The 23,007-nt window shown below is 43.7% G+C and overlaps 1 protein-coding gene across 1 annotated transcript in view; it reads right to left on the bottom strand.

The window, feature by feature from the left end:
- Positions 1-23,007, bottom strand: part of MYLK3 (myosin light chain kinase 3) — a 45,174-nt gene that overhangs the window by 18,267 nt on the left and 3,900 nt on the right. The window contains exons 2-8 of the mRNA XM_079907525.1: positions 20,101-20,191; positions 18,918-19,302; positions 10,232-10,689; positions 8,717-8,822; positions 7,996-8,089; positions 7,466-7,575; positions 6,387-6,528 (exon numbers count right to left, since the gene is read on the bottom strand). Coding sequence (XP_079763651.1) covers positions 6,387-6,528; positions 7,466-7,575; positions 7,996-8,089; positions 8,717-8,822; positions 10,232-10,689; positions 18,918-19,302; positions 20,101-20,191 — 1,386 coding nt within the window. The remainder of the gene's footprint in view (positions 1-6,386; positions 6,529-7,465; positions 7,576-7,995; positions 8,090-8,716; positions 8,823-10,231; positions 10,690-18,917; positions 19,303-20,100; positions 20,192-23,007) is intronic.

The raw sequence follows: 23,007 nt of genomic DNA, 5'->3' as shown, positions 1-23,007 counted from the left end.
CACAGGAATGCAGGCCCAGTCGCCAGAGTTCCTCAGTCCTCAAGGGAAGCCAGAAATCCAGGTTTAAGTAAAAATTCCATGCTTTTAAATGTTAACAACTTAATCCAATTTAAGCATGCATTCATCACGTATAGGAATCAAACACGACATGTCTGGGATGCGGATTTGGCCCACAAGCTGATTGTTCGTGACCATTGGCTTGGGGTGGCGGCTCCAAACCCTGGCTGCACGCTAGAATCATCAGGGAAGTCCTCAAAAGTCCCAACACCCAGGCCCCAACCCTGACCTGATTACATCAGAATCTCAGGGGTGAGACCAAATCTGCAGTAGCTTGGTCAAGGAGATCAGAGCTGCAAAATGTCAACCTGCCATTTTGTGGTGACAGCTGTGACCCATGGGATGGAGGTGCTGGACTTGACATACTTCTCTTAAGTGTTTCAGATCAGCTTGGAGGCCCTGAGGGAGACTGGAACGATTCTCGTTGCTTGTGCCAGACAAATTTGGATAGGGGTAGGGGTGGAGGGCAGATGGAGGGCTTATGGTATAAAGGATCTAGAGACCTAAGGCCAGTGCCTGAGGTCCAGGGGTCCATTACCAGGGTCCCTAGCCCTAGATGAGTACTTTCCCATTCCGGAAACTCAGTGTCTCCATCTGTAAAATGGGAATAATAACCTCTTCCTGCCTTCCTCCTGGGAGGGTGGGAAGATCAAATGACAGAGTACGCATTAAAAACTTTCCAGCTTATGAAGCAAATGTCAGGTACTATTTCTCCTAACAGAAGTTTTTATTGCTATTTACGTTACAAAGCGGTTGTGAAATCCCTCAGATAGGTTCAGGAAGTTGATGATTAAAAATCTTCATGTCTTGGGAATTCCCTGGTGGTGCAGTGGTTAAGAATCCGCCTGCCAATGCAGGGGACACGGGTTCGAGCCCTGGTCAGGGACGATCCCACATGCCGCAGAGCAACTGGGCCTGTGTGCCACAACTACTGACCCTGTGCTCTAGAGCCCATGAGCCACAACTACTGAGACCACCTGCCACAACTACTGAAGCCCATGCACCTAGAGCCCATGCTCCGCAGCAAGAGAAACCACTGCAATGAGAAGCCCGCGCACCACAAGGAAGTGTAGCCCCCACTTGCCACAACCAGAGAAAGCCCGCATGCAGCAACGAAGACCCAACGCAGCCAAAAATAAATTAATTTATTTAAAAATCCAAATAAATAAATAAAACTAAAACAAAAAGTCTTCATGTCTTCTTTGTAAGGTCTAGAACAACACTGTCCAATAGAAATATAATGTGAGCTACATATATAATTCAAAATTTTCTAATAGCCACATTAAATAAGTAAAAAGAAATAGGTGAACTTAATTTTCCTAAAATTTTGAAATATAAATAATAAACATAAATTATTGAAATATAAATAATAAACATAAATAATAATAAAACATGAGATCATAAAAAAATTACCATTTTAAAGTGTACAATTCAGTGGTTTTCAGTAGATAGTTCACCACTATCTAATTTTAGAACATTTTCAGCACTTCAAAGAAAAAAAACCCATATTCATCAGCAGTCACTCTCCATCCTCCTCACCCACAACTCCTGGCAATCACTAATGTATTTTCTGTCTCTGTAGATTTGCCTGTTCTGGTCATTTCATATAAATGGAATCATATGAATCATAAATATGTGACCTTTTGCATCTGATTTCTTTCAGTCAGCATAATATTTTCAAGGTTCATTCATGTACCAATACTTGATTCCTTTTCATGGCTGAATAATATTCATTGTAAGGACAGTACCTACCACATTTTGTTTATCTATTCATCAGTTAGTAAACATTGGGGTTGTTTCTACTTTTTGGCTATTATGCATAATGCTGCTAAGGACATTTGTGTACAAGTTTTTGTGTTGACTTCTGTTTTCAATTCTTGAGTATATGCCTAGAAGTGAAATTGCTGGGTCATATGATAACTCTTTGTTTAACATTATAGGAACTGCCAAATTGTTTTCTAAAGTGGATGCACAACTTTACAATCCCACCAGCAATGTACGAGAGTTCCAATTTCTCCAAATCCTAGTAACACTTCTTGTCTGCCATTTTTATTTTTTATTTTAGCTAATCCAATGGGTGTGAAATAGTATCTCATTGTACTTTTGATTTACATTTCTCTTTTGACTAATGATGTTAAAAATCTTTTCATGTGCTTATTGGCCATTTTTATATCCTCATTGGATAAATGTCTATTCAAATTCTTTGCCCATTTTCAAATTTGTCTTTCTCAATGAGTTGTAAGAGTTCTTTATATATCCTAGATACAAGTCCTTTATCAGATATATGATTTGAAAATATTTTCTCCCATTCTGTGGGCTGTTATTTCATTTTCATTATGGTGTCCTTCGAAACATAACGGTTTCTAATTTTGATGAAGTGTAATTTATCAACTTTGCTCTTCTAGCTTGAGCTTTTGATTCATATATAATATACTCCTGGGGCTTCCCTGGTGGCGCAGTGGTTGAGAGTCCGCCTGCCGATGCAGGGGACACGGGTTCGTGCCCCGGTCTGGGAGGATCCCACATGCCGCGGAGCGGCTGGGCCCGTGAGCCATGGCCGCTGAGCCTGTGCGTCCGGAGCCTGTGCTCCGCAACGGGAGGGGCCACAACGGTGAGAGGCCCATATACCGCAAAAAAAAAAAAAAAAAAAAAAAAAAAAAAAATATACTCCTATGCTTTCTTCTAAGAACTTTATAATTTTAGCTCTTACATTTAGGTCTATATCCATTTTGAGTTAATATTTGTATATATTATGAGGTAGGGGTTCAACTTTCATGTGGATATCAAGCATGGTGTCCCAGCACCATTTGTTGAAAAGACTATTCTTTGCCCATTGAATTGTCATGGCACTTTTTTCAAAAATCTATTGACCACAAATATAAGGGTTTAATTCTGGACTCTCAATTGTATTCCATTGATCTGTCTGTCTGTCCTTACATCATAACACAGTTTTGATTTCTGTAGCTTAGTAGTAAGTTTTGAAGTTGGGAAATGTGAGTCCTCCAAATTTGTCCTTCTTTTTCAAGATTGTTTTTGCTATTCTGGGTCCCATAAATTTCCATCTGAATTTTAGGATTAGATCATTAATTTCTGCAAAGAAGCCAGCTGTGATTTTGATAGGATTGCACTGAACATACAGATCATTTTGGAGAGTATTGCCATCTTAATAATATTAAGTTTTCTGATCTATGAATATGGGATGTCTTTCCATTTACTTATGCCATCTTTAATTTCTTTCAACAATGTTTCATAGTTTTCAGAATATAAGGCTTATACATCTTTGGTCAAATTCATTTCTAAGTATTTTATTCTTTCTGATGCTACTGTAAATGAAATAGTTTTCTTAATTTTATTTACAGAATGTCAACTGCTAATGTATGGAAATACAATTGATTTTTACATCTTACATCCTACAACATTGCTGAACTAATTTATTAGTTCTAATAGTTTCCCTCCACCCTCCTTAGGATTTTCTATATCAAAATCATGTCATCTGTGAATAGAATTTTACTTCTTCCTCTCCAATCTGGATGTCTTTTATTTATTCTCTTGCCTAATTGCCCTGGTTAGAACCACAAGTACAATGTTTAAGAGAAATGGCAAGAATATACACCCGTGTCTTGTTTCTGATGTTAAAAGGTAAACATTCAACATTTTATCATTAAGTTTAAAATTAGCTGTGTGTTTTTCATAGATGATCTTTATCAGGTTAAGGAGTTCTCTTCTATACCTAATTTGTTTAGTGTTTTCACCATGAAAAGTTGTTTGAGTTCGTCAAGTGATTTTTCTAGCTACTAAAATGATTATGTGATGTTGTCCTTTATTCTTTTAATATGGCATATTACATTGATTGATTTTTCATATGTTAAACCAACCTTGCACTCTTGGGACAAATCCCACTTTGTGGTGTGTATAATCCTTTTTTTTTTTTTTTTTTTGCGGTACACGGGCCTCTCACTGTTGTGGCCTCTTCTGTTGTGGAGCACAGGCTCCGGATGCGCAGGCCCCGTGGCCATGGCTTACAGGCCCAGCCGCTTCGCAGCATGTGGGCTCTTCCTGGACCGGGGCACAAACCCCTGTCCCCTGCGCCACCAGGGAAGCCCTGTATAACCCTTTTTAAATGTTGCTGTATTCAGTTTACTAATTTTTTATTGAGAATTTTTACATCTATATTCACAAGGGATATTCGTCTGTAGTTTCATCACAAGAAGTGATGTCTGCCTGGTTTTGGAATCAGGATAAGTCTTGTCTCATAAAATGAGTGAGGAAGTGTTTTATTCTCTTCTAATTTTTGGAACAGTTTGTGAAGGATTGGTATTAATTCTTTAAACATTTGGTAGAATTCACCAGTGAAGCCACATGGGCCTAGGCTTTTCTTTGTGGGTAGTTTTTTACACCAATTTGATTGTTTTACTTGTTATAAGTCTATTCAGATTTTCTATTCCTTTTGAGTGAGTTTTCAGAAGTTTGTGTCTTTTGGGGGAATTCTTCCATTTTATCTACATTATCTAATTTACTGGCATACAATTTTTCATAACATTCCCTTATAATCTTTATTTCTGTAAGGCTGGTAGTGATGGCCCCTCTTTCATTCCATTCATTTTAGTAATTTGAGTCTTCTTTCTAGTTCAATATAGCTAAAGATTTGTCAATTTATTGATCTTTTCAAAGAACCAACTTTTGGTTTCATTGATTTTCTCTGCTGTTTCTCTGTTCTCTGTTTCAATTATTTCTGCTCTAACCTTTCTTATTTGTATCCTCTGCTTGCTTTGAGTTTAGCTTGCTCTTCTTTTTCTAGTTTCTTAAGATGGAATGTTAGATTATTGGTTTGAGATGTTCTTTTTAATATATAAGTGTTTGCAGCTACAAATTTCATTCCTAGTTTAGATGCACCCCCATAAGTCTTGGCATGTTGTGTTCTCATTTTCATTCATCTCAAAGTATTTTCTAAAACTTAATTTTAATAATAATTTTCTCTGGCCTGATATATCAAAAACACTACCATTTCAATAAGTTATCAAAATAAAAAATATCGATGAAACATTTTTCATTATTTTTATCATATTGCCTTTGAAGTCCAGTGTGCATTTTACATTTATAGCACATCTCAAATCAGACACTAAATCTTCATCAGAAATACTTTAGATGTATTTAGATCTCATGAATTATTTGTATTTAGATTTCATGAAATTGATAGCTTTTGAAAAACAAATTAACATATTGAAATTGTTCCAAATATACTTAATGTTTTTCAATAATTTAATCATGTCAATTTTTAGATTTAAATTAATAAAATTTAAAATTCAGTTCCTCACTCACACTAGTTATATTTCAAGTGCTTAATAGTCAAATGTGGGGCTTCCCTGGCAGTCCAGTGATCAAGACTCCACACTTCCACTTCAGGGGGCACGGGTTTGATCCCTGGTTGGGGAATGAAGATGTCACACGGCACAGTCAAAAAAAAAAAAAAGAAAAGAAAAGGAAATTCTGCCATTTGTGACAAGATGGAACTTGACGGCATTATGCAAAGTGAAATAAATCAGACAGAGAAAGACACTTACTGTATGATCTCAGTTATAAGTAGAATCTAAAAAATTGGAGTCATCACACTTCCTGATCTCAAACTATAACTAAGCAACACTAATCAAAATAGTATAATATAGGCATAAAAAGGGAGACATGTAGATCAATGGAACAGAATAGACATCCCAGAAATAAACCCATGTACAAAACAGAAAGAAAAGAATGGCTACCTCGTGCTTACTTTTTGTCAAGTAGACAAAAGAAGCTGTAATGCATTCATTCAATGGACTATACCATGGCCCTTAAAGAGAATGAGAAAAGATGTCTGCAGTGTACTGTTAACTAAAAAGGGCAAGTTTAAAAACGAGATGTATAGTATGATCCCTTGTGTGTGTGTGTGTTTGTCGTGCCAAATTGCTAATACAGAAGACCTCTCAGCACAGAGACTGAGTGGGAAGAACTTTCACTGTGCATTTCATACATTTCTATATTGTCTATATTTGTTACCACATGCATGTTTCTATTTTAGTTTTTAAAAACTAATCTTAGAGATTTTTTTATAGAAAAAAGTCACTGTATCATTTGATCGTCAAAGAACACTTAATGAGGTACCTATTTTCCACATGTCACAGATGGAGGAACTGAGGCTCAGAGACTTGGCCTGCCCTAGAATCCAGAAGTAGGCAATGGCAGAGCAAGGAATGGAAGCCAGGATTGGGTGCTGACAGAGCTCTCAAAGATGAGAGAGCAGCAGAGGCTCAGGAACCAGGGCACCCAACCGCCACATGCCCAGGGCGGAGCCTGACCTTGAGGTCCAAGTGCAGGACGTACTGCTGATGGAGGTATTGCACACCCTCGCAGACCTGCTTGGTGAACAACACCACATCCAGTTCAGTCAGGTTGTACTTCTCTTCTGTGATCCGGTCAAAGAGCTCACCCCCATCCACACTGCCAAGGCAAAGGAAGAGGCAAGCACTGACTGAGCAAGGCTCTCAGAAGACTGGTCCACTCATCACCAGGTGAGCCCAAGGGTGCCACTGCCATCTGGGGTTTTACGGGGACCTTTGCTCTTGTCCATTCCCAGCTCAGAGTATGGGTGGTAAAAAGGAAGTGATGGGCCAGATGGGAGACTGGGGCTTATCTGCAGTGTTGATCATCCAGGCTCACTCTGGATACTCACTCTTGATACTCTAGGCCAAGGTTGTAAGCTCATTGGCCTACAGGGGCCAATTAGTACCTACATGGCAAGAAGCCTAAATCAGACCAGATGTAAGACAAAACTTTTCTTAGAACACATAGCCCTTAGTCTAACTTCTTTTTCCACTTTTTATAGAGAACTGACATGACAAATATTTCACTATCCTCAGTCCTACCAGAAGGAAAATAGCAACACAAGCACAATAATAAATGTCCCCTGAGCCCCTGGCCTCAACGTCATGGGTAGCTGGAAGTGATAGGGACTGTAGCAAATGGGAGTTTGATTGCCCCGTCTACAAAGGTCAGTTACTATGAGCTCCATCACACCACTTCCAACTGGAAATGTAGATCCAGCATTACCAGATCTTTTATATTTGCAAGGAAAGCTAGACATCTAGGTTTTAATGTGAAATTTCCCTATTTCCAACTAACAACTAAATTTAGTTAACAACTAAATCAAAATTACTAAAAATTGTGTAGGCCAAAACAATATCTGTAGGTCAAATCAGGTTCACTGGCTGCTGGTTTGTGACAAATGGCTTTGTCCTCTGTGCTCTATGTTAGAGGTCAGGCAGAGGAGGTGATGCCTTTCCCTGGGTGTCACTGAGAGGGGAAGGAAAGGGAGAGTTTTGCTGGAATCTCAGTTCCCAGCCCCACCCCGAGCCCTGGCCCCGTCTCCCATGCTCACTACTCCATGACAAGGGTAAAGCTGTTCTTGCTCTCAAAGGCATCGTAGAGCTGGATCAGGTTCACATGGCTGAGCTGGTTCATGATGGTGATCTCGTTCTTCACATCCTCCTTGTGGAGCCAAAGGGGAGAGGAGTTTCCAAGAAATGGGTCAGGAAGAGAAGTCAGCTGCCCTTCCCAAGACACACACATCCCCACCCTGCATCCTCATTTCCTGTTCTCACACCAGCTTTCCTCAACTCACCACCCACACCAGCTTCTTACAGCAGCAAGGGCCCACCCATTTCACAGATAGGAAACCTGAAGCCCAAAAAGGAACCCTGGAGGTCTAGGAGGACCTGTTGCCCAGGGTGCAAGGTGACCTGCTGACTGGAGTGTGGGAGTCATGGAAAAGAGGCAGGAAAGGTGGCTAGGTTTCCTGCTCAGAGTGGAGGGGCCTGGTGCAGTGTGGGGTCCAGGGTGGCCCAGAGGGAAGTGAAGGAATCCTGAGCTTGGTCCGGGACACCCACTGGCCTGGGGCAAAAACCTCACCCGGTCCTTGGCACTCTTCACTTTGATGATCTTGGCCGCCAGCGAGAGGCCCGTGGCCTTCTCCGTGCATCTGTGGACCTGGCCAAACCGGCCCCTGCAGAGATATGATGACAGAGCAGTCTCAGAGCCCCAGAAGCACACCCGCCATGTGGTGGGCCAGCCCCATCCTGGACCCTGGGCTTTCCTGGGCTTTCTGGTCCTACCTCTACTCTGCACACACCACAGGGATTACCCTGCACCCCAGAGTTATCAGTCACCACCCGCACACCCACGGGCTCTGAACCTGGAAAAGAGCTTCTTCACCCCATATATGTGGGCCATCCTGCACCCCAGAGGGTGTCCCCCCAACCCACAGAACCCAGCCCATCCTGCACCCCAGGTGGTGTCCCTGTCACCCACACCACCCAGGCCGTCCTGCACCCTAGAGGACATCCCTCTTACCCCACCCCATGTCAGCTCCCGTGCCACCTCCAGTACACGGGTCCCAGGCCCGCACTGTGGGCCCCCCTGCACCCTACACTTCATCTCACTCACACCATGCGGGCCCTCCTGCACTCCGCGGATATCTCCTCACACACTCTTTGTAAGCCCTCCGCCCACTCCCATGCTGTGCGGTACATCCCACTCCTGGCGATGGCTCCATCGATCAGTTCCTGAGAACCACAGCGGCACGCAGCTGTCCAGTTGCCCCGCCCCTCATCAAGGCAGAAGGCCAGCTTACCCTCCCAGGACTTCGTGCTGGCACACTGTGTAGCCCGCTGAGGTCGAGGTCTCCCTCACACTCACCATCCGATGCTCGAAGGGGGCTGGCGGGGCTGGACTGTCGTCTGTTCGGGAGACAGCAACTGTGAGCCTCCTTCGTGCCGTCCCCACCTCTCAGCTCCCCCCCACCCCCAGTCCCAGACCCACTTGGTTCAAAAACGGCTTCTGCCAGTTTGTTGGGGGCTTATCGAGGGAGTACTCAGAGTGTTCCAGGAACAACTCCATGACCTCCGCAACCCTGGACCCAGAGCAGGGGAAATACTTCTTTTTTCTCTTAGTTTGTCTCACAAGCCACTTTCTGCTCCCCAAAGTAGAAGACTGAATTTGCTTTGAGAGCATATTGTGTACCTTTTTTGTGTCTGCAAAGGTGAGCCCAAGCCCTAGACTACAAGGGGGTAACATTTGCATGATTGTGTTGTTTCCTGGGCCCCTGGAAAGCCTGGGTGTGTCGCAGAGAATCCACATCTAGAATTCCAGTCTGAAGTCTCCTTCGCTGCAAAGTAACTGCCTTCTCTTCTGGAGCCCAACCGTCAGATCCTGGCTCTGTCAGCACTGACCTTGTGACCTTAAACGTGCTTCTCAGCCCCTCCTGTGTTTCACGTGTCTCCACTCCACAGGCCTGTGAGGGTAAACGCCACCACAAATGCCCGAGGCTCGGCTCACAGGGAGTCCTCAGCTAACATTGGCTTTATCACCACCTCAAGTCTCAGAAAAGACTCTAAAGTCACAGCCTGCTCTCAACTGTGTTTCAGGAATTATGGGACGCCTATGTCCACATCTGGACCAGGTCATACAAGGGGAGAGGAAGCAGCCAGAGAAGTCAGAGCACAGCACAGGGCAACCATGGAGCCCGGAACTGGCAAGGGGCACCAGGATGACCTGCAGAACGCTCAGCCCTTCCTCAGGGACCTCCAGAAATTCTGGAACAGGGAGTCAGCAAATGGTGGCCTTCCAGCAGCCATATGGGATGAGGGCTCAGACCAACGAGGGTGTGGCCCTAAGGGCTGGAGGAGTTGAGGCCCTTTAGGTCACAGGAACACAAGGACACCTCCCACCACCATTGGGACAGAAAGCAGGTCAGCAGCCCCTTCCCGATCCTGGATGAGAGTCAGCCCACTGAGTGCAAATGGCTGATAGTGGGTTATATATACCAGTTAATGGATTTGCCTTTTAGCAGGAGCCTTCCCTGTCTCAATCCAGAATGATACCAATAGTATCGGGCAGGCAGGTGGCTTTGAGAAATCCAAGTTGAGCCCCATGGGTTCCCTCCTCTCCAATGGCTAGAGCCAACATGAGCTCAGCCTGCTGCATCTCCGTGCCTTGGTCTCCAGCCCTGGGATGTGCTGGCAGGCTGTTCCCAGTCTTCGACTCCCCAACACCCACATTCTCTCTCCCTGGAAGCTTCAGGGAGGCCTCCCAGAGTAGGCCTTTCAAACTCACTTACCTCGGGGCACATAGCAATGCCCTCACTTACCCAGAAACAGGCTGCCCGCCTCAGCTCCTGGGGGTGTCCTCCTTCCTGCTTCAGCTCTGCTCGTGCCCCTGGCTGTGCAGTCTTTTCCAGGCTCAGGGTTCCCTGCTCCCGGGCCTGTGTCCTGCTGCAGGCCTGGGGTCCTGGCATCGGCTCCCTTGTCCCTCCAGGCCCTGCTTGGTGTCATGGCGGGCTCAGGCCCAGATCCCTGTTTCTCTTTGGCCTTTGCTCCGCAGTCGCTGCTCCGCTTCCACAGTGGGGAAAACACCCCAACTCCTTTTGGGATATGTTTTCCTGACTCAGTCCCAGGGGCCTGGGGGTAGCACCTGGGCCCAGGTGAGTCTTGCTCACCTGGATGGGCAGCTGCTAGAGCCTCTTCAGGGGGCGTGGTTCTGAGGCTGCCGCCTCGTGTCACAAGTAGCTCCCCAGGGATGTCTGTCTCCTGCACATGGATGGAGATCCTGGGGCAGAGAGAAATGTGGCCCTGAGGTTAAAAGCAAGAACCTGAGTCAGAACAGACCTGGGTTCAAATGCCTGCTGCTGCCATTCACTGACCACGGCCTCTTAGCCTCAGTTTTCTCATCTGTTAAAACGGGCCCTTTGGGTTGTTATAATACTAAGAGTTAGCTTGCGGTTGAAACCAGCAGATTCCATCCCCTGTCCCTCTCTACCCAGACAGGACACCAGGGGAGAGACTGGCTTCAGTGGCATACGGTGCCACCAGCTCTCAGGATTCCACTGGATCAGCATCCGGGAAAGACTTGAAGCGACCTGTGGTGGATGGGGCTTGGGAGGAGTGGGGAGGCGGGCACCAGCTGTCTCTGTGGCCCCTTGGGAATGTGCTTCTGCTCCAGGAGGAATGTGGCCAGGAGGCAGGAGACCTGGGCTCTTCCCTCCCTTCTTTGGGCCTCAGTTTCCCTTCCATTAAATGAAGAGAAGGGTGAACCAAGTCAAACATCACACTGAAGCTTCAGGTCAGACACATTTTAGTAAAATCAGGGAATTGCTCATAAGAGTCTGGACTTTCTGTTTCTCCTGAATAAAACAGTCCTGGCTGTGCTAGGCCTGCGTGCTTACACAGCTGAGGAAACTCTCTGCCTCCCTACAGGCCCTCCTGCACCACTGGGCCATGCCAATGGGCCATGCCACTGGGCCATGCCACTGGGCCCGCTGCATCCACCTTTGTTACCCAGACCAAGCAGCATTGTGGTTTTGGAAGCCAGCTGGAGGTCAGGAAGGCCTTCTAAGCCCTGACATTCAGAGGGAAGGACACTGATCCTGGGAGCTTCAGACCCTCCCTCTCAGAGTTGCCCTCTGACTGCTCTTCACAACCCCACTGCCGAGGTCTATGAGTGTTGGGGCAGGGGTGAGGGGGTGAGTGCCTGGGGTGGACTGAGTCTCAGGAGGGAGCCAGGCGGCCTCCATCCTGGCCGTAGTTCTGCCACAGGTTGCTGAACAGGGCTGGGTTTGGGCAAGTCTAGCCTCAGCAACCTCTTCTGTCAAACAGGGACAGTAACACTTCACAGATGTACTGAGAGTCGACTAAGAAATGAAAGTACAAATGCAGGAGGCTCAAACAGTGAAGCCTAAAATGGTGCAGCTACTGTGGAAATCAGTATGGCAGTTCCTAAAAAATGTAAAAATAGAACTACCATATGATCCAGCAATCTCACTGCTGGAAATATATCCAAAAGAATTGAAAGCAGAATCTCAAAGAGATTTGCACAGCCATGTTCACAGCAGCATTATTCACAACAGCCAAATGTGGAAGCAACCCAAGTGTCCAGTGATGGATGAATGGATAAAAAAATGTAGCATATACATACAATGGAATATTATTCATCCTTAAAAAGGAAGGAAGTTCTGACCTGGATGAACCTTGAGGACTTTATGCTAAGTGAAATAAGCCAGTGACAGAAAGACTGATTCCACATATACGAATGAATGAATTATATGAAGGACTTACAATAGTCAGATTCATAGAGACAGAAAGTAGAAAGGTGGTTACCATGGTCTGGAGGGGAGGCGTTTGATGGTAACAGAGTTTCAGATTTACAAGACAAAAAAGTTCTGGAGATCTGTGTCACAGCAATATGAATATACTTAACACAACTACACTATACACTTGAAAATGGTTAAGATGGTAAATTTTATGTTATGAGTTTTTAACCACATTTTTTTTAAAATTAAGGCTTTCCCTAGCAGCTGGAGGCCCAGGCCCCTCCTCTGAGCTGCTGCAGGTCCTCTGAGAGCAGTGCCTACTTCTGAATGCACCTGGTTCGGCAGCCTGTTCACAGCTAAGCCTTGGGTGGGAGGCAGCAAAAGTCCCCCGACACTCCCTCAGGAGCAAGTACGGGTTGGTGATGACAGGGTAGGATGGGAAGGGTGGCATCCAAGCCCAGCTCAGCCCTTGCCTTAACCAAGGGACATGGGAAACTGCAGGAAGCCAGTTTCTGGAAGAATATCCAGGTAGACAGGTAGCCAGCTAAGAAGGCCAACAGCCACTGAGTTCCTCTTGGTCTTCATACCTGGGGGCATGGGATGACCCCAAGGTACTGCCATGCATTCCCATGCCACTCTGAGTGTCTAAGGCTTCCCCACTTCCTGCGCAGCACACCCAGGGCAGGCATTGCTAATTGATTGCAGCACTCTATTCCACCAAGTCCAGCAAGGGCCCAGGGATCCTCTACACAGGCAGCCACTGCCAATCACAGCCAATGCTCGAGTTCAAATCCATTTTTCTCCAGATATACCCATGTGCTAGGTGACGGAGGGTAGGCAGTGATCGCCCCACTTCCTGAGCCCAGTCTGGTGTCTGAAATTCAACTCAGGGTTGAAACTGACACACAGACCTTTCCCCCTCACCCAGAATTCTTTTAGGGCCCCTAACAAGTTCATGGAAAGTTCATCCCCACCCTAGATTCCACATTTAGAGCCTTGGCCAGGATCCAAGGATGCCTGCCAGGAATCCCTCCCTCCAGCTGTTTAGGTCTCCTGGGGACTCATATTTCCTTCCAGAACAAAGGCAGAAAAAGGACTGGGCTTCCCTGCCAGCCACCACAGCATACACAGACACCAGCTCCTCTCCCTGAGCCAGGCCTTGGGGGACTCAGTTATAGATCAGGACAGCCAAGGGCAGGTGCAGAAGGGCACAAGTCCCTTTAGAGAAAGGCCCAGGAAGCAGAGTGCCCTTCAGTGGGCTGCCTGGGACCAGGATGCCCTGCCCCTGGAGAACACTGCTGGAAAACACAGGGCTAGGTAGGACCTGACAGTCAGCAGTTCTGGCTCTTCATTTTCCTGCACCATGTCTGCTGAGGGCAGGTCCTGAGACTGAGTCCTTAGAGCTCCAAGTCCACTTCCAGAGCTCCAAGCATAATCTTTCTGAAAGCCCCTGGATTGATTCAGCCCATACCAACCTCCCACCTCTGAACACCCATCATTCTCTCCCCATCATAGTATTTAAGACTTAACTAAATGCTGACCTGAAAAAACAGGATGGTGCAGTGGTTAGGGGCACAGATTCTGGAGTCCAAAAACCTAGATCCAGCCTCTTAAATTTTTTGAGAATTGTTTTGTGGCCTAGCATGTGATCTATCCTGGAGAACATTCCATGTGTACTTGAAAATAATGTGTATTTATTTATTTATTTATTTATTTATTTATGGCTGTGTTGGGTCTTCGTTGCTGTGTGCAGGCTTTCTCTAGTTGCAGCGAGTGGGGACTACTCTTCATTGTAGCATGCAAGCTTCTCATTGCGGTGGCTTCTCTTATTGCAGTGGCTTCACTTGTTGCAGAGCACAGGTTCTAGGCACGTGGGTTTCAATACTTGTGGCTCACGGGCTCTAGAGCACAAGCTCAGTAGTTGTGGCACACGGGCTTAGTGGCATGTGGGATCTTCCCAGACCAGGGCTCGAACCCGTGTTCCCTGCATTGGCAGGCAGATTCTTAACCACTGCACCACCAGAGAAATCCTGAATGTGTATTCTTATATCAAGCATTTTTTCCAGCTACAGTGGTATGAAATCAGAAATCAATTATAGAAAGAAAAATGGAACAAGAACAGACACATGGAGACTAAACGACATGCTACTAAAAAACCAATGTGTCAATGATGAAATCAAAGAGGAAATCAGAAAATACCTTGAGACAAATGAAAATGGAAACACAACACTCCAAAACCTATGGGATGCAGTAAAAGCAGTTCTAAGAGGGAAGCTGATAGCAGTACAGGCTTTCCTCAAGAAACAAGAAAAACATCAAGCAACCTAAACTACCACCTAAAGGAATTACCACCTAAAGAAGAACAAAGAAGGCCCAAAGTCAGCAGAAGGAAAGAAAAAATAAATATTAAAGAGGAAATAAATACAATAGAGATCAAAACACAGTAGAAAATATCAATGAAACCAAGAGGTGGTTTTTTGAAAAGACAAACAAAATTGATAAACCTTTAACCACACTAATCAAGAAGAAAGGAGAGAGGACCCAAATAAACAAAATAAGAAATGAAAGAGGACAAGGTCCTACTGTAGAGCACAGAGAACTATATTCACTATCCTATGATAAACCATAGTGGAAAAGAATATTTTTAAAAAGAATGTATATATATGTATAACTGAATCACTTTGCTGTATATGTATGCATAACTGAATCACTTTGCTGTACAGCAGAAAGTAACACAACATTGTAAATCAACTATACTTCAATTAAAAACAAACAAGAAAAGAAATGAAAGAGGGTAAATAACAAACAATACCACAGAACTACAAAAAATCATAAAAGAATACTATGAACAGCTATATGTGAACAAATTGGACAACCTAGAACAAATTTCTAGAAACATACAACCTGCCAAGACTGAATCAAGAACAAACAGACAATTTGAACAGACTGATCACTAGTAGTGAAACTGAATTTGTAATTAAAAAAAAAACTCCCAGCAAAAAAAGTCCAGGGTTGGACAGCTTCACAGGGTAATTCTTTTTTGTGTTCTATAAAAAAGAACTAGTGCTTATCCTTTTCAAACTAGTCCAAAAACTTGAAGAGGATGGAACACTCCCAAATGCATTCTATGAGGCCACCATTACCCTGATACCAAAATCAGAAAAAGACACTACAACAAAAGCAAACTATAGGCCAGTATCTTTGATGAAAATAGATGCAAAAATCCTCAACAAAATATTAGCAAACTAAATCCAACAATATATAAAAAGGATCGTACACCATGATCAAGTGGAATTTATTCCAGGGACCCAAGGATGGTTCAATATTTGCAAATCAATCAATGTGATACATCATACTAACAAAGAGAAGGATAAAAATCACATGATCATCTCAATAGATGCCTAAAAAACATTTGACAAACTTCAACATCCACTCATTATAAAAAGCTATCATCAAAGTAGGTATAGAGAGAACATATCTCAACATAATAAAGGTCACATGACAAACTCACAGCTAACATCACACTCAATGGTGAAAAGCTAAAAGCCTTTCCTCTAAATTCAGGAACAAGACAAGAATCCCACTCTTTCCACTTGTATTTAACATAATATTGGAAGACCTAGCCACAGCAATCAGACAAGAAAAAGAAATAAAAGGCATCCAGATTGGAAGAAAAGATGTAAAACTGTCGCTATTTGCAGATGACATGATACTTTAAATAGAAAACCCTAAAGTCTCCACCTGAAAACTATAAAACAAATAAACAAACAATAAAACAGATAAAACTATAAAGCAAATAAACTATAAAAACTAATAAACAAATTAAATGAAATTGCAAGACACTAGATTAGTATACAGAAATCTGTTGCTTTTCTATACACTAATGTTAAACTATCAGAAAGAGAAAGTAAAAAACAATCCCTTTTAAAATCACATTTTAAAAATGCCTAAGAAGGAACTTAACAAAGGAGGTGAAAGACCTATATACTGAAAACTATAAAACATTGATGAAGGAAATTGAAGGTGATACAAAGAAATGGAAAGATATCCCATGCTCTTGGATTGGAAGAATTAATATTGTTACAATGGCCATACTACCCAAAGCAATCTACAGATTTAATGCAATCTTTATAAAAACACCCATGACATTTTTTCAGAATGAGAACAAATAATCCTAAAGTTCATATGGAACCACAGAAGACCTCAAAGTGCCAAAGCAATCTTGGTAAAAAAGAACAAAGCTGGAGGTATCACCCTCCCAGACTTCAGGCTATATTACAAAGCTACAGTAATCAAAACATCATGGTACTGGCACAGAAAACAGACATATAGATCAATGGAACAGAACAGAGAGTCCAGAAATAAACGCATACACCTATGGTCAATTAATCTATGACAAAGGAGGCAAGAATATACAATGGGGAAAAGACAGCCTCTTGATAAACACTGTTGGGAAAACTGAACAGCTACATGCAAAAGAATCAAACTGGACTACTTTCTCACACCATATAATAAAAAAAAAAAACCAAAATGGATTAAAGACCTAAATATAAGACCCCAAACCATAAAACTCCTGGAAAAGAATGTTCAGTCAGAACAGCCTATGATGTAAATCGTATCAACTGTTTTTTTTGTATCTGTCTCCTAAGTCGAAAGAAATAAAAGCAAACAAACAAACAGGGCCTAATTAAACTTAAAAGCTTTTTCACAGCAAAGAAAAATGAAAAGACATTGAAAAAATAAAAAGACAACCTACGGAACAGGAGAAAATATTTGCAGATGACATGACCAACAAGGGGTTAATATCCAAAATATATAAACAGCCCCTATAGTTCAATATGAAAACAACAAACAAGCCAATGAAAAAATGGGCAGAAGACCTGAATAGACATTTCTCCAAAGAACACATACAGATGGCCAAAAAGCACATGAAAAGATGCTCAACATTGCTAATTATTAGAGAAATGCAAATCAAAACAACAAGATATCACCTCACACCTGTCAGAACAGCTATCATCAAAAAGACTACAAATAGGGACTTCCCCAGTGGCACAGTGGTTAAGAATCCACCTGCCAATGCCAGGGACACAGGTTCGATCCCTGGTCCAGGAAGATCCCACATGCTGCGGAGCAACTAAACCTGTGCACCACAGCTACTAAGCCTGTACTCTAGAGCCCACGAGCCACAACTACTGAGCCCATGAGCCGCAACTACTGATGCCCACACGCTCTAGGGCCCACATGCCACAACTATTGAGCCCCCATGCTGCAACTACTGAAGCCTGCAAGCCTAGCGCCCATGCTCCACAACAAGAGAAGCCACCACAATGAGAAGCCTGCACACTGCAACAAAGAGTAGCCCTCGCTTGCCACAACTAGAGAAAGCCTGCATGCAGCAACGAAGACCCAACACAGCCAAAAAAAAAAAAAAAAGACTACAAATAACAAATGTTGGCAAGGATGCGGAGAAAAAGGAACCTTTGTACACTGTTGGTGGGAATGTAAATTGGTGCAGTGACTATGAAAAACAGTACTGAGGTGCCTCAAAAAACTAAAAACAGAACTACCATATGACTCAGTAATTCCAATCTTGGGTATATATCCAGAAAAAAAACAAAATCATTTATTTAAAAAGATACATGTGCCCCAATGTTCATAGCAGCACTATTTACAATAGCCAAGATATGGAAGCAACCCAAGTGTCCATCAACAGATGAATGGATAAAGAAGACATGGTATATACAGATAATGGAATATTATTCAGCCATAAAAAAGAATGAAATTCTGCCATTTGCAGCAACGTGGAAACAACTAGAGCATATTATGCTTAGTGAAATAAGTCAGACAGAGAAAGAATTACTGTATGATATCACTTATATGTGAAATCTAAAAAATAATACAAATGAAGGTATATAGCAAAACAGAAACAGACTCAGATACAGAGAACAAACTACTGGTTACCAGTGGGGAGAGTGAAGCAGGGAGTTGCTCATTAGGGTACACCTACCATGTATAAACTAGATCAACAACAAGGATATATTGTATAACCCAGGGAATTATAGTCATTATCTTATAATAACTTTTAATGGAGTATAAACTATAAAACTTCTGATCCCTATGCTGTATATCTGAAACTAATATAATATTGTAGATCAACTATACTTCTGTAATAAACAAACAAACACCTGGATTCAGATTCCAGCTCTATGAATCCCAAGCTGTGTGGCCCTGGGCAACCTGACCCTGTTTCATCATGAGTAAACTGGGGACACCAACCACACTTGCCTCCTGGGGAGGTTGTGAGAATAAAACGAGATGATGTCTGTGAAATGCTCAGCCAACGACTGGCACCTGGGATGTGTTCAGTGAACACTTTTAAGTATTATTATAGCTACTACTATTCCTCTCAGTCTTGTTCCACATGGGACTCACCTGGGGAGCTTTAAAAACAAACAAATAAACAAAAAAACGATGTTTGAGCATCACTCCAGACTGAATAAATCAGAACCTCTGGGCATTCGTATCTAAAAAATTCCTTCCAGTAATTCTAATGGGTACCAGGTAAGAACCAGTGCTCTAAGCTTCTGAAAGCAGGGCCTTGGCCTTCTCCTGTCTTCTCGTCTCGAGGCTAGCCAGAGCTGCACACACAGTGGACACTCAAACAGGAGCAGCTGGCCCCTTAGCAGGCTCCAGCCCAGGAGCTGCAGTTAATGCCTTCCCTTGCCCAGCTTGGAGGCACATCCCTTACCTTGGAGGTGTTTCTCCACCACCGTGAGCTGACTTGGCCTGGGCTGGCAGCGCTGGAGTCAGCCTCATGCCCTCCTCCGAGGGCTGAGGGTCAGGTCTACTGGATGATGTTCCTCGTCCTGCACCCGATGCAGCTTCCTGGCTGGTGGGAGCCTCACTGACCCTTTCAGACACCACAGACAATTCCAGGCCCGTCCTGGGGTTCTCGCTGGATGTTACAGGAGCTTTGGCTTCCACCTCTGGGCGTACCTGGGCTGGGCCAGGAACTCCGTCTCCCTGCCCTGGTGAGGCTTCTGCCTGGGTAAGGAGGTCAGCTCCTATCCCCGAAGCACTGATGGGGGGCAACCTCTCCACTGTCCCCTCTGGCAGCTCCACCTTCTGGCTCTCTATAGGAAAATAAGCAGGATAAAAATGCTCTCCTATTTAGAAGAACCTATCCCAAAGTTATCCTGAAAAATATGTAGAAGGCCATTCAGTGCACCATGTTTATAATAGACAGACTGGAGATAATGCAAGTGACCATCAGGAGGGAGTTGATTGACTAAACCAGGGCCACACAGGCATAAAAAAGGAGAAATAAATATCTCCATATGCGGCTATGGAGTGATCTCAGAATATACGGTGGAGAAAAGCAAGGAGGAGAAGTGTGTGGTATGCTTCTGTTTGTCTAAGAAGGAAGGCTGTGTGTATGTGAGCTTGCACATGTGTGTGTATATGAGCGCTCATATGTGTGTGTATAACCACTTATAATGTGGTCTAAAGAGACTGGACTTCAAAGGAAAGACAAGACAAATTCTTTTTTACATAGTTACATATGCAGGGGAGAAAATAGGATGCAGGGAACATGCATAGAAGCTAGACTTCTCTTAATATACCTTGTTTTGTCAATTCGACTTTGGAACCATGTAACTATTATGCAAGATTATAAAAGAAAATTAGCTTAAAAAACTTTAAAGTTGACCAAGTGCTTAAAAAAAGCGATCCATAAAAATTTAAAGCAAAGTGAAATAAAGAGCAATACAGAATGGAATAAGCATAAAGGACAAAAAGAACTGCAAAAAAAAAAGAGGAAGAAGAATAAGTTTCAGCAGTTTTTCAGTAATCATATTGGTGGTGGTGGCAGTGGTATTTTTATTCTGAAATTAGGTGTGCAGGTGGGATAAAGCCAACGGGGCCCCACTCACCTTCCCAAGGCCCCTTGAGCTCGGCTTGCACGCCTCTGGTGCTCAGTGCGTGCTTTGGTTTTGCTCCTTTCTCTTCCACTCGCTCTTTGTTCTAAAAGAATAACCATAAAAACTAGCATCATCATCAACATCATCGTTCAGGCCACAAACATTTGTTGAGCACCTACCTTGTGCTTGAAATAGAAGAACTTAGGTTATTTCTTAGTCTCAGAGTAATACTAGAGGGTACATATTACTATTGTCATTTTAGAGATAAGGATGCTGAGGCTTTCCCAAGGTCACCAAGTCCTTTCTAATGGGTCACCATAGTGCAGGTAAGGGGCAGACCTAGCCCCCGACAGGGTGATCTAAACAGACCAGACCTGAAAATACTAGACAAGGCATGGAAAATAAATTTAAGGTGTCAATTTAGATCAATCGGTCATGGCTTTTACAGTGTTGGCTTGAGTTGGATACTAAGGTCAGATAAATCTATGCTTGCAGGGGGAGAGTGCCACTATCAATTAATAATGTCTGCTTGGGAGCTAGGTGGGTGGATCCCAAGGTTGCCTCTTTGCAGTACAGGACCCTTGAACCAGACTTGCTGGGTTTAAACCCCACCTTCACCACTTGGCCAAGATCCTTAACTTCTCTGCATCTCACTTTCCTCATCTGTAAAATGGGAAGAATAATATTATCTACTCGTAGAGCTAGCGGGAGGATTGGGGGAGTTAATTTGTGGAATTTCCTGAGAAGTGCTCCCAGCACATGGTAAGTGCTCAATAGCTCGGATGATTTTGTGTTGTCTGAGACAGAGCAGATCATGTAAGGACACTCGGAGCCCACCCTGTGAGGCTCTCAGCAGGTCTTCCTGAACTGAATGGTCCACACCAGTCCAGTGCATATGCTCGTGCCCCTGAAATCGTCCAGAGCACTCAGTATTTCCAAATGCAAATATTTCTAGGTGGCCTGACCCTTGCTGGGCCCCCCTGGTATTTCTGAGCCTTTGACTGATATGGCCCCTAAGATTCCTCCTGGCACTTGTCACAGAAGTGGGTCTGGTCTCAGGCCAGAGACTGAAGGCTCTTTCTCCTGCCTTGGCCACAGAGGCCCCAACTAGGAGGCCAGAGTCCAAAAAGAGCTCGCATTTTTTTTAGCTTGCATAGAATTTAAAGATTTTAAATTTGTTACCACCATTTTAAATCTAGGAGATTTTTACATCAAAATTCTAAGTTCCATTTGGGGGTTATAAATTGTTCTACATTTTGATTGTGGTGGTGGTTATTAGGGTGTATACATTTGTTCAACTGTATTCTTAAATTGTGCATACTTAGTGTGTGTATGTGCAGTTTATTGTATGTAAATTATACCTTAATAAAACTGATTAGAAAAAATTCTAGGTTCCCAGCTTCTCTTGAAAAAGAAAATCGGAAGATCTGGGAATTCCAGGCCCATGTGGCAAAAATCAGCTGGAGCAATTCCCACCATAGTGCTCACCTCTCTTGCATGTCTCCCTGACACTAAGGATGGAGGTTACATTTGCTACCAAATCAGGTCCAGCTGCTTTTTCCTCAAAATGCAATACTTGAGAGAGGCAAATGTTGGTAGAAAGGAAAGTTGCTTTTAATCAGAATACTGGCAATCTGGGGAGAGGGTGGACTCAACGTCCCCCAAAAACCGCCTCCAAAGAATCTGCTCAGCCATGAAAGTTTTTAAAGGGAAAGAGTGAAGTAATCTCAGTTAATCAGAGTTGTCGCCATCCCCCAGTGTATGCAGGCTTGTCGTGCAGGCTTGTTGATGCTATCTTGTTCACAGTTTGTTCACACAGTTTGTGAGCTTACTGAAGGGGAAGCTAGGGAAGAGATCTGGTCTTCTGTTAGTTACTTATTCTTCATTTCTACTTCTTTGATCTACAGAAAGAACTGACTTGTTAGGCAAGGTATTGTGTGATCAAAAGACTTGAAAGTTGCGCTTGGGCCAGAGATGAGTAGAGCATGGGGGTGCCTGGTTTAAGGTTAGTGACAAGACAAAAGGGGCCTCCTGCAAAGAGCTCTTTCCTGCCAAAAGCTGCTTACAAATCCCCACTTGTCAGAACATCATTCCATTTCTATGGGATTATGGACAAAGGTCCATCTTCTGTAACTACTTCGTGCTGACGTAGGGCGCCGTATTCTTAGAGTGGAAGATGTCAGCATGGGTCTGTAGCATCTCTTTGCTGTCAAGTGTAGTTGCCCATTTACATATACGGGCAGAAGAAGCTACAATTATGTTGATGCCCACAAAGATATAGATTATTATGAGCAATAGTATCCCATTCTCTTGAGGCCAGTTCTTGAAATTTTGCTAGCCATAGATTCAGTGCTGCTCAAGATGGAGCTTAAGTCATGGCTGCAGTCTGGTCATCATGTAGTTAGCTTTTTCCCTCTGGTGGCAGTTACAGTATCTGTAAAACAACTCAGGAATGTGCATCAGACACTGAGTCTGTGACTCTGTTGTCCTAATCATTAGCTGCTTTGGCCTGCTCTTTTGTGGCTTGGGGAGGCCTGGGAGACTTCAGCTTTTCCACAAACAAGAGGCAGGGGACGTGGAGGGGCCTTTGTACTGGAGTGGGGTTGGGGGGTGGCACATAGGGTTCTGCTTGGTTCCAGGTTGGTTCCACTGTTTTTCCTATGCCGTGCCCCCTTCTCTCAGTCCTGTTTTCTGCTCATGTCTTTGGGATTCCAGGACAGTAAGCTTTGCCCTCTTAATGGTAACAACATAACACATGGAAACACGTAATAAATAAGTGCTAGCTGCTGTCATCATGATTATCACCAGCATCATCAATGTGACCCGGATGCCCTGTTCTGCAGAGACCTCTCCTTTGGTCTCTTTCTACAGACTCTGCCCTGCCACCCCCGTAGTTGGGGGAACTGAAAGCATTATCAC

The sequence above is a fragment of the Stenella coeruleoalba genome, assembly GCF_951394435.1.
Source record: "Stenella coeruleoalba genome assembly, chromosome: 20".
NCBI classification, from domain to species: Eukaryota; Metazoa; Chordata; class Mammalia; order Artiodactyla; family Delphinidae; genus Stenella; species Stenella coeruleoalba.
Note: the sequence above shows the minus strand (reverse complement) of the source record. Positions and strands in the feature narration are given on the sequence as shown.